The following is a 12,157-nucleotide window of genomic DNA, read 5'->3' on the forward strand; positions in this document are numbered from 1 at the left end:
CCCAAACGACGCCACTGGATACTCGTCATAGACTTAGGCCCCAGAAAGGGAAATCAGAAAACTAACTGTACCCACTCTTCCTTCTTAGAAGGCTAAAAAGACTGAATATGTAACAAACCAAGAAACCTTGAACCCAAACCAAGTTTTTTCCAACCTTTCCTTGAAATAAAAAAAAAAAATTTCAGTCAGGCAAATTTACTACCTGATAAATAGATGGCAGATGAATAGGTGCTCCCGCGCTAGCTGACAGATTGTGAACCGATGTTTGTTTTGCTCGTTCACGCGAACACAAGCTAACCGAATTAGTCATTTCTCAACTTTTGTAGAGGCAAAATCAATTGCGAGAAAAAATGAGGTCGTTACTTTTATTTTTTTTTGTTGCATTTGCGACTGGATATGAATTAGAGGTATACAGGGCTTGTGAACCAATTAAAATAGACACTTGCAAAGGCATTGGCTACAATGTCACCTCAATGCCTAATTTAGTGGGACATGATTTGCAAAAGGACGCCGAAATGCAACTAAACACATTCACAGCTTTGATACAATATGGATGTTCTAGTCAATTACAGTTTTTCTTGTGTTCTGTATATGCTCCAATGTGTAACGAAAAAGTGTCTACCCCTATTGGCCCTTGCCGGTCGCTATGTGAATCTGTTAAAAATCGATGTCAACCCGTGCTGCAAGAATTTGGATTCCCTTGGCCTTCAGCGCTTGATTGTTCAAAATTCCCGCCAGAAAATAACTTACAGCATATGTGTATGGATGGACCTGGGGAAGATACAGCCCCCTTACCCCAATCACCAGTGTATCCTGGCCGCAACCCTGTTGTTATGGGAGTTGGGGTCGTCGCCAACCCGAAAAAAGATATATACCCCAAAAATACTTTTACTGAAAGTCCAGAAAAGCCTTGTAGTAAATATAGAAACCCAGATAAGTTTGTATATATAAATAGAACTGGGAGATGCGCCCAACATTGTGATGCTGATATTTTATTTGGGAAGGAAGATAAAGCGTTCGCTGAAGTTTGGTTTACCGTTTGGTCCTTTCTTTGCTTTTCATCGTCCCTATTTACTGTAGTCACCTACCTGATTGACGGGTCGAAATTCAGGTATCCTGAAAGACCCCTGTTTTTTATGGCCATGTGTTACACTCTTGCAAGGTAATTGAGTCCTTTCTCAATATACAGAGTGCTTGATTGATGCTAGAATATTTATGTATTATTCATATTTTAGGTAGACCTACCTGTAATCTAGGGGGTATTTGCTTGAGTACAAGCCTGGAATTGGGACTGTTGAGAAGAAATATGTCAAGGAAACAATTCTTACTTTATAATATGTCAGAAAAAATATATTTAAGGCTATATATTTGCGGTACTTTCGCATTATCCGGCATGGGCGTAGGGAGGGGGGGGGCAGCTGCCCCACCTAGACCTTCAAATTTACATTAAATATGGCTGAAAAAGCAGATGGTTTGGAAAAAGCAGTTGATAAAACTCCATCACACTATCGACGGCCCCCCCCCCTAGACAATATGCTGCCTACGCTCATTTTATCCGGGCCTCTCGGCTTAATCACTATAGAGAAGGCAATGATAATACCCGTTTTTGACATGATAACTGCTGTAGACTAGACAATGGTAGCGTGGTTTGCATTGCGTATAAGTTATTAAACTGTGGTTTTTGGATTTTAGGGGGGGGAGGTACCTAGGTTAGGTTACGTATTTAATATATGTAATATTAGATGTCATACTTGAAATTTTGCGCCCCTAAAATTTCGGTGCCCGGGGAAAGCGCACCTCTTCCCCCCTGTAAAACCACCTCTATCTCAACAGTAACGTGCAAACTAATGGCATGAATCGTATATATGCGTTGCCAAGACAGATAGTCCAAATAGTTGAGAGGCAAATGTTTCAATGGCGGGAGTAAGCAACCTGCCTGAGACTAGTCAGGCGTGCCTTTCCAAAAACTGACAAACAAGTATTTGTCCAGTAAGAGTCATGCTTACTCCCGCCATTTACCCGTGCCGCAGCTATTTAAACATTTGCCTCTCAATTATTTGTACTATCAACAACTCTGAGCTCAGTCCAGCAATCTGAGCAAACTCTGAACTTTTCACAATTTTTTCAAGTTTCGGGTCACTTGCCTGAAAATATATAAAAGCACTTGCGACGGGGCAGCTACTTTCGTTAAAAAAAATCAAACTAACAAAAAAATTAAATAAATAAATTACATAACCAGAATAAAAACAACCAATCTCTCATCAACTATAATAATAGGAACAATAATAATCATAATTATAATAATAGGAACAATAATAATAATAAGTAGATAAAAAGGATTTGCAGCCTAAAATAATATTTTTTTTTTTGGCTTGTTTGATTTGTCCGATATGTTTATATTGCCATAAGTTACAACTGTACCTAAGTCAAGATGGATGATCACCCCTTTATCTTACTGACTGGGCCAGCGGTTTCCCCATAAAAAAAACTTCGGGGAGTGAGTCCCTCCTCTCTTATAAGAATGCCTAATTGGGTCTCAGGATAAATTCAGTTTCATCAATAAAATGCATTTTGTTTTAATCAAATGAAATTAGAAGTGCATGGGAGGGGTTTAAGAGGTAAATTTTGAATAAAACAGGGGAGAGGAGGGAATGCATAGCTGTGTAACCACAGGCGGGTCAGAGTTGTTACCAGTATTAGTTTTACATAAAGCGACAGGGTCAGAGTTTTTGCGAGCAGTAATATTCGATAAAGCGGCGGGTCGGAGTTGTTGCCAGTAGTAATATTAGATAAAGCGGCGGGTCCGAGTTGTTGCGAGTAGTAGGCCTAATATACGCTAAAGCGACAGGGTCAGAGTTGTTCCCCGTAGTAATATTAGATAACGCGGCGGCTCAGAGTTGTTCCCAGACGTAATATTGGATAAAGCGTATAGAATTTCATTTAATAAAAAATCAAGCATTTAGAATATTTGACTCTAAAATTGAACATAAAATTTTAATTTGGATCGCATGTCTACTTAGTCTACTACCTCTAAACCTAAGGAACCATGTAAGACCCTTCGAAAACCAAGACCTGCTAAAATATCAAAGATGCTTTTGAAAAAAAAATGTTGTACAAAAAAAAACGAAGAAAAAAAAACTTTGTAGGCTACCAACATTGATTTTCATCAGATTTGATCTGGTAACATAAATATTCACCCAAACATCTTAGATTCATGGTTTTTTTTTGGGAACAAGGAAACCTAGTTGCATACATTAGCCTATAGGGCTACATCCGTTATAGCTTCTAAAATAGAAATTAATCTTTGTGTCCCAGTAGACCATATTCTCTAAAGGGACTGACTTTAGGCGTCATGCTACATAAATCTTTATGCAACGTGAGTTCGAACCTTGTATAGTGTAAATATTTTTAACCAGATGAGAATTGCCTGAAAATCAGAAAAAAGTGGCTAGTTCAGTTACATGGGATAATGTAAATTTTGCCAAGATATAGTTTAAAGAAGTACCCTGTTTTTTTCTTAAAATTTCCCTAATCTAGAAGAAATTTATTCTGTAAAATTTAAATATATATTTTCAACAGATCACGACAGTAGTGATGACTGGAAGACTGGCCTCCCTTTCCGTTGTCTTGACTGAAGTAAAAAAAAAAGGAACGAAGCTTGCAAGTAAACTGTAGTATGAAAATTTATATTAGTTGCTTATTTTTGTTATTCTTTTTCCAGCATGGATAAATGTTGTAATCTATAGGATAACTCATCAGCTCTGGTTTTAAGTAAAAGATGTATATTTTGAATCTCCATAAACCAATAAATCTTTCACGGTCTAGATTTTTTAAAATTTTAGACATACGCATATTAGAAAAACTGGCCCTAACTGGCTCAGACCAGCAACTATTTCGGCCTAGCCGTTGAGCCACCCTTAGTGCGAAAAGGAGAAACGCATAAAAGAGGATAGAAGTGCGCCTGAAGAAATAAACGAACCCCAAAAATAATAAAACTAAGAGTGGCCCGATAAAAAAAACAACATAAGGCCGAATAAGTGGGGGGGGGTAAAGTAGAGTAATTTTGGGTATATAAACCAAGGAATGTGTAGACAGACTAGGCCCCGGGGCTCCTAGGAACCCTATATTTTCTCGAATTTCTGGGCTGCTTTTATTCCAATATCAAATAACAATTTTTTTTATTGTTTACTCCCCCCCCCCAATATGAAAAATGTCCTGTGTACGCCCTTGACCAAGAGTTAGCAACTACCGCTGTCTTACGTATCCCTGGGAGCAGGCATGGCATACGCTAATCGTATCAGTATAGATAAATACATTCTAAGAGTGTCTGTTCGCTTGTTGTCGGGTAAACTTCAAAAGGTTAGATTTTTGTTGCTTTTTTTTTTTTTTTCTTTTTTGTTTAGCCCCGAGGACGACTTGGCGGAGGTCCTTGTCGAAATATTTGCTTGCTCTTCGTCTTCATGTTTTGCCACTGGCTGACAAAATCCTCGTTTTCTCAACTTTTTAAATTATTTTTCTTTTATTATTTCCTTTCCTCTCTTAGTTTCATATATCAGTATAAATGCTGACAGTACACCAAGATTGTCAATAATATTATTCCTTACAACAGACGACGAATATTTTCTGTAAAAAAAGATAGCCTGAATACCAGAATGGCTAAGAATTCCATAAATTTTGATATTTATTTAGGCTGAAGTGACTTCTTTGAAATTGTCATTATTTCAATTCAATTGGAAACAGGAAATTATTGTAATTTTCCCGTTAACCATGAGACGTTAAATTTCCCATAATTTTTGTCAAAAGCTTGCCAGCCTAGTAATTACTCAGAGCATGGTTGTTGACTGTATAAATACATAGCATACCACATTTTTTTATTGGTTTTTGCTGGTAAGACAATGTCTGTGTGTGAATTTAAGCAAATTGGAAACACATTTTCATTATTATTCACGGGTTGCGCATTGTGCAATGTCTAATGAAGTAAAAGTTATTTGTGTAACTTGCAAAAAATTGTTAATTCCGTTGTGTTGTGGTTTGGAAAACCTTAGCTTGAAGTCAATGAATTGCTTTAAATTAAAAATGTGGTTAAAGTAGTAGCAAACGAGCTTTATTCGATATTACTGAAACTATTCAAATTTTTACTAAAAACTTTAAAAATGGTAAAGTTATAGTTGTCAGGTTTTGAGATATTTTGGAAAATTCGGAATTAATTTGGAATTGACTGGAAAATTTGGGTATTTTGTGATGTTTTGGAAAACTAAGTGAAAAAACTTTTCAGGAGTGAACCCAGGGTTTAAAATATACCCCGACAAGGTACCCTAATATATACCCTAGCAAACTACTACCTCTTCTTTTTTATTTCTAGGCAGTGGCGTAATTTCGTCAAAATCCTGGGGGGGGGGCAAAAGTTAGAACCAATTTCCCCAAATCAAGTGAAAATGACAGTGGATGCTGAAAAATGAGCCATATAGCCTAGTACCATAAATGGAAAGATATACTAAAGAAAACTGAGCTGTTTCTCTGAATGGTTGAGTTATGCTGGCTTATCTTACTTTCGAAAAGATTTTTGAAGACACTAGTTTCAGCTGGCGGGAGGAGGCAAACCGAGGTAGGGGAGAGGCAAGTGTCCCCTGCCCCATAGCTAATTATGCCCCTATTTCAGGGGCTTAGAACAACGCATAAGTGACCAGTCTATAGCTACCTAAATTATGGCAGAAAAAAGGTTTTACCTTAATTTTTTTTAGTTTCTATTTTATTTTCACTGGCTCTAGTCTTTTAAAATGTAAAGTTCTATTATTTTGGTAAATTTATAAGCCATATTAAGGGTTTTCTTTCCTGAATTTAAGCAAGATATTTACAAATTTTTAAAACCTTAAAAATCAGGATTGAGCAATGGTATGGGGCTCAAAACATTTTCTGTGTGGCTCACTTGATGCAGAAGATCTATTTTTTCAGGATTTAATTTTTAAAACAGAGATTGTAAAATGTCAGTCAAAAGCCAGTGCCCTTTGGAGGGGGAAGGAGTGGAGTCGGGTACTCCAAAATATCTTCCCGGAGGATCATCAAGGCTCTATATCCAGGGCTATAATTTCGTATAGGGCTGGGGGAAACTACCCCTCTCAGGCCCAAGTTTGCCCCCTCCCGCTACAGAATTAGATTCTTCAAAAATCTTGTCAAAACTAAAATAAGCCTATATAATCCTAGCTTCGACAGAAACGTGTCAGTTTTCTTGGGTATGTCTTTGCCTTTATAGCCTTTATAGGACTATATAGCCTTTGTCTTTACAGGACTATGGATCATTTTCAATAGTCACTGTCAATTTTACTCTATTTGGTAAAATTGGCGGTACTTGTCTAAAATTATTTGAAAAAAACTACGTTTTCTAAAGAGTTAACGAGACTGAGACACCAGTTCGACCCTGAAAACGTACAGGGATTAGGAGTCACTGCTGGGGGGCTGCCGCCCCCCAAACCCCCGCTTCCGTATATGAAAGGGGCTGTGCCCTCCTCAACGCCTCGCTCTTTACGCTAAAGTTTTTATTGTTTAAAAAAAAGAGTTATGAGAAAGTTAAACTTTAGCGTAAAGAGCGAGGCGTTGAGGAGGGCACAGCCCCTTTCATATACGGAAGCGGGGTTTGGGGGCGGCAGCCCCCAACTGCACCTCTAATCCCTGTACGTTTTAAGGTTCGAACTTGTGACTCAGCCTCTTTAACTCTTTAGAAAACGTAGTTTTTTTTTCAAATAATTTCTGCACGTTTTTGTACAGTTTATTACTTATTATTGCTTGACTAACTGTTAGCTGATCTTTTCAGGAGTTAAAGATGGGGGGCTGCCGCCTTCCAAACCCCCCGCTTTTGAAGATTCTTGTGTTAAGGCTTTTAATTCCTGAATACTCAAATGAAATGCACAGTAAGATTTTCCTTTTTCAACTTTTATTCGAGCATGCGGGCATACGGCATGTTATCAAAGTAGTGGAAACTTACCTGTAACCTGAAGGCCGATTGTGATATTCTTCTGGAGACGCCTGTTGAGCCGAAGGATTTAATAGATTGGATTTAAAAAAGAAACTGAGTTTCTTTTTTAAACTTTAAATTCAGTTTATAAAAAATTTCCTCTGACAGGGAATCGAACCCGGATCTTCCACCTGACAGTCAGGAACAGCGACCATTGTACCACAGAGACACTTGTTATATTATTTTAGTCTCTCGTATCTATTTTTGACGCAAGCAAATCCCCACAAAACTTGATATTTGGTTTTTGGAAAATAGGGAAGGAAGGATCGGATTGAGCTTAAATTTTGAAGATAAGCTTCCAGAAGTTAGAAACGCTCGTCCTTTCAATTTAAGTCTGATCGAAACACGTTCAAGGGGGGTGGTGGTGGAGAAATCTAATACGAACCCTTATAGGGAAACAAGATACGTCGTAAGAGTACAGTGCAAAGAAAATTTTTTCTGTCTAAAAATATCAAAAGGCACTAACAGGTCAAATTCCGCTTCGAATGAGTTCTCATTCAACCGGATCCGTTGCCAAAGTTTCACATTCCTTTTGCTATCATCCGGAGTGCCAAAAATTCAAAGATGCGGGGACAGGGGGACAGGGCAAAATAGTTTTTCTTAGTACATTTACTAAAAAATCAAAACCTGCATGGATGAAAATTCTGGGAGGAGAGTGGTCCGTGGATGATATTTTGGGGAATATTTTGCATTGTTCTATTAGCTCGATGCCGCGCGAGAAGTGAAGTTTGGTTAATGCTAATAAAATATAACAAAATAGGATAAAAATATAATAGTTAAGAAACAAATTTCGGCTATATATTTGCACATCAGGCGGGTGGGGGTAAAGTATAACATTTATTAAATACATAACCTAACCTAGGTACCTTTTTTTGCCCCTTCAACCCCGAAAAACTAAAGTTTAAATATTGCAAACGGAGTGAGAAACAACTGTTTGCAATGCTCATCATAGCTATTCTCCGTTGAAATAACCTGCTTGACTAGTTTTTTTTTTTATACATGTTCGCTATACAATATCGCGTGGCATCGAGCTGATAGAACTGTACCGAATACTTTTTTCAATAGACCTAAATGATAGCAAGTGGAAGTGCGATTTCACGGGGAAGTGGAAGGATTTTTTGACCGGAATCTTTTGCGGATGATTTTCCTTTAATATCCTTTATTTTAAGATCGCCGCAACCACTTAAAGGCTATGGGGTACTGGCGCATTATGCGGGCACCGCGAAGAAGTCAAGTTCGGTTAATGCTAATCAAATAAAATAAAGTAGGATGAATATATAATAGTTTAGAAACAAATTTGGGCTATATATTTGCACATTAGGGGGGGGGGGGGGGTAAAGCATAGCATATATTAAATACGTAACCTAATCCGTGACTGGTTACCTTGATACAGTATATAGCGATGCCTGCAAAATGCACCAGTACCGGCTATGGTTCTGCTAATCAGATAAGATATGAAATTGTAAAAACTCAATTCTCTACGTACTAAAAACCCGTCAATTTAAGCTCAATTGACACATGTTTTTTCAACACCCACCAGCGTCAGATGTCGCATCGTATGCTCACAGAGCCGTGCCCGACATGTTTGGCAGACCGCGATTGAGACCTCTTTGTTGCCTAATTGTCTGCAAACTTCTTTCACGGCTTATATAATAGTCCCATTGTTCGTTGATTTCTAACGCTTCATTTGGTTCTAACAAATTTCATGTTTCCCTGAAGACAAGACGTTAGTGACAGCAATTTAAGATTTTACCTCTCACCTGAACGCCCAAGGTGGTCCCCATTTGAGATGTTGTCAGTTCCTCTAGTAGTAATTATGGGCTGGTAGACAATAGCTTACAATTTACTAAGGCGCAATTTTTTTCAACTCAATGGAATATCATTTTCTTAACAAGAATTAAATAGAGTTGTTTTAAAAATGAGAAAATACTATTGCTTGGGGTGGGGAAGGCGTCATAACATCTAACCGTCTGTAGCACTACTCATTTCGTCTACAAAATCCGGATAACATCGACACACGAATCCGTCAGAACCACTAACCGTCATAACATCTAAAATTTTAAAACTTTAGTTTTTTGGGCCTTAGAGTGAAAAGGGTACCTAGGTTAGGTGACGTGTTTACTATATACTCTGCATTACCCCCACCCCCCTGCTGTGCAAATATGGTTCTAGGCGAATACCCCCCCCCCTGGTGAATACCCTCCCCGGAAAATACCCGGAAAATACCCCCTCCCCCCGTGAAAAATAAGGCTTTCTAAATTTGTGAATTTTATTTGAGTTTTTTTTAATTTTCATTTCCGTAGGGGGATGGAATTTTAAATTACCATGTAATTCTGCTATAATCTTCAACTGCGAGAGCTGAGTTTCCTCGCGTTAATTAATTTTTTTTACGTTAATCAAATTAATTGATGTTTTTATTTTTAGCGTTGGATACGGCATTCGTCTTCTGGGCGGCCGCTCAGATATCAGTTGTCACATTGAGCCTCAACATGGAATAAATATTTTGACTCAGGAAGGCTTGGATCAGAGCAACTGCGCCATCGTCTTTCTTATGACCTATTTTTTTGGAATGGCCTCCTGTGCTTGGTAAGTGACAATTTTGCTATTTTAAAGCCCATCACAGATTGTCAATACTTTAAAAAGATATTATCATGTCCGATAGGGAAGGGTGTGTCTAACATTATAATAATTTTGTACTTGAGCAAAAATGACGTTTTAAGCTTTAAGTGGGAATCAAGAACGTATCCAGGATTTTTTCCGGAGGGGGGGGTACAAAAAAACTTGATAAACGTATCAAAAATTTGTTTATATTCATTTTTAATACGCTTTTACGAGTCGGGCAAACATTTCAGAGGAAGGGGTTCAAATTCCCTAATCCCTCTGGATATGGCCTCGATAGGAACCTAGGCCGTGTCAAGGATTTTTGTTCGGGGTGATATATTTTTTTCAGGTGTTTTACGAAAATAAAAAAAACTTTAAAAAAAATTATTTATCTGCATATTTGTTGCGTTTCTTTGAGTCAAACAAAATTGTGGGAGGGGGTCCAAATCTCCTAACCCGTTCCCTGGATACGGTCTTGATGGGAACAAATTTGTTTTTGGGTATTCAAACAAGAGAAAATCTATAAAATTCCGGTCTTTATTCCCAGGGTTGAGAACAACATACTTCCATGCTTTCAAACGCGATGTATTTCAATAAATCTGGATAAGATGTCATATTTCTATCTTTTGAGGAAGAAAGATTTTACGAATAAAAACAGGGGAAAAAGACTTCGAACTTAGCACTGCCAGGGGCTTAATTTTGTCAAAATCCTGCGTGGGATACGGAGTTAGAGCCGATTTTTCCAAGTCAAGCGAAAATAATCAAGCGAAAAATAAACCATATAGGCAAAATACTAAAGAAAACTAATCTGTTTCTGTGGATGCTTGAGTTAAATAAAATATAACTACATAGTAGTTTTCGTACGTAAAGTAGTTTTCGTACGTAGTGCAAAATCTCAATGTAGGACTATCCTGATCAAATTAAAAAGTTTGCCATGAACTTTTACGAGTATCAGTTTTCTATATTATAAGGCATACATTATATAATAATACGCAAGTTCATAAATCTCACCCAACAGTGCAAACTTAAATTAAATATATTTTTAATTATTTGAGTAACTCATAATGTATCCCTTATCGTCAAAATGTTCTTCAAATTTCAAAATCTTTTTGTTGTGGACTTTGATGCTGACTCGGGGCCCTTTCAAATGCAGGATTCGATTGGGGCCAAACATGCTTTAGAGAAACAGGCGGGGGGGGGGCGCTAATAAAGATTTTCCCCCGGGTGCGAGAGAGGCCAGAACTGTCATTGTTTCGATATAGCCTATTCGATAGTCTGGTTCATTAGCCTATATTATATAATTGTGCATGGGTCCCAGTCCTGGCCCTTCTACAGACTTGCAGCTCCTTTCTCTGCATTAGTTGTAATCAGATTCGATATTACCGCAAATAAATCGAGGGGCTATTTGTAAAATAAATGCGACTCTAAAATTTTTCGTTCATATTACTGAATTAAAGTTTACACCGAAGGTTTTAAAACTAATCACCATTCAAGAAGGAATGGTTATTTGTTTACGTCACAGACGCAAACCAATCATCATTCAAGAAGGAATGACTATTTGTTTACGTCACAGACGCAAACCAGTCATCATTCAAGAAGGAATGACTTTTTTTACGTCACAGACGCAAACCAATCCCCGTTCAAGAAGTAATGACTATTTATTTACGTCACAGACGCAAACCAATCACCATTCAAGAAGGAATGACTATTTGTTTACGTCACAGACGCAAACCAATCACCATTCAAGAAGTAATGACTTTATGTTTACGTCACAGACGTAAACCAATCACCATTCAAGAAGTAATGACTATATGTTTACGTCACAGACGTAAACCAATCACCATTCAAGAAGGAATGACTATTTGTTTACGTCATAGGCGCAAACCACTTAAATCAAAGCACATTTTACCGTGGAAACAAACTCCCCCAGAGTTTCCAGATGGGAGGGGGGTATCTACGCCATTTGGACGCTTTTTTAAGACAGTTGCGCATCGAATTTTTCAAAATGGCACCTTTTTTTGCAGGGAAATTGTTCATTCGTCGCATTTTTACTAGAAAAATGGCGCTTTCGGCACATTTTCACTTTTATGGCGACGCAATTTTGAACCAAATGTCTGGCAATACTGAGCTCCCCTATATACCACTAAAAAGGTGTCGTTCAAAATTTATGAATTCAGATGCGAAGCCTTATATTTTTGTCTCTTTTGAGTTTTGAGATATTGAGTTCTGAATTGTTGTGAGATCATTTTTGTGGGCTGTATGTTCGATTTTTCTTTTTTAATATTTTTTTCTTTTTTTGGGGGGGGGGGTGAACTTGTTATTTATTCAGTTTTGCCAGTTCATTTGTTTTTGTTATTTGGATTTTGCCAGGCTGAACTGAGCTTACCAGGCTGACTGATTTTACCCGGACTGTATTTTGCGCTGGTTGAGTTTTACCAGACTCAGTTCTTCAATTCTGGCGTTGTACCCCCAATTGGGGGGGGGCATGGCAAATGCCCCTGGGGGTACAAAGCCAGAATGCAAAAAAGCCAGTAATCGCATCAGTTA

The 12,157-nt window shown here is 37.9% G+C and overlaps 1 protein-coding gene across 1 annotated transcript in view; it reads left to right on the plus strand.

Annotated features, from left to right (window-relative positions):
* The first annotated feature begins 323 nt into the window (after positions 1–323).
* The window catches only part of LOC148939786 (frizzled-4-like), a 61,007-nt gene continuing 49,173 nt past the window's right edge, over positions 324–12,157 (plus strand). Inside the window, exons 1-2 of the mRNA XM_089106361.1 lie at positions 324–1,162; positions 9,434–9,595. Coding sequence (XP_088962487.1) covers positions 351–1,162; positions 9,434–9,595 — 974 coding nt within the window. The 5' untranslated portion in view covers positions 324–350. The remainder of the gene's footprint in view (positions 1,163–9,433; positions 9,596–12,157) is intronic.

Source organism: Artemia sp. Qi Xiang Cuo, chromosome 20 (genome assembly GCF_049724085.1).
Source record: "Artemia sp. Qi Xiang Cuo chromosome 20, ASM4972408v1, whole genome shotgun sequence".
Taxonomy (NCBI): domain Eukaryota; kingdom Metazoa; phylum Arthropoda; class Branchiopoda; order Anostraca; family Artemiidae; genus Artemia; species Artemia sp. Qi Xiang Cuo.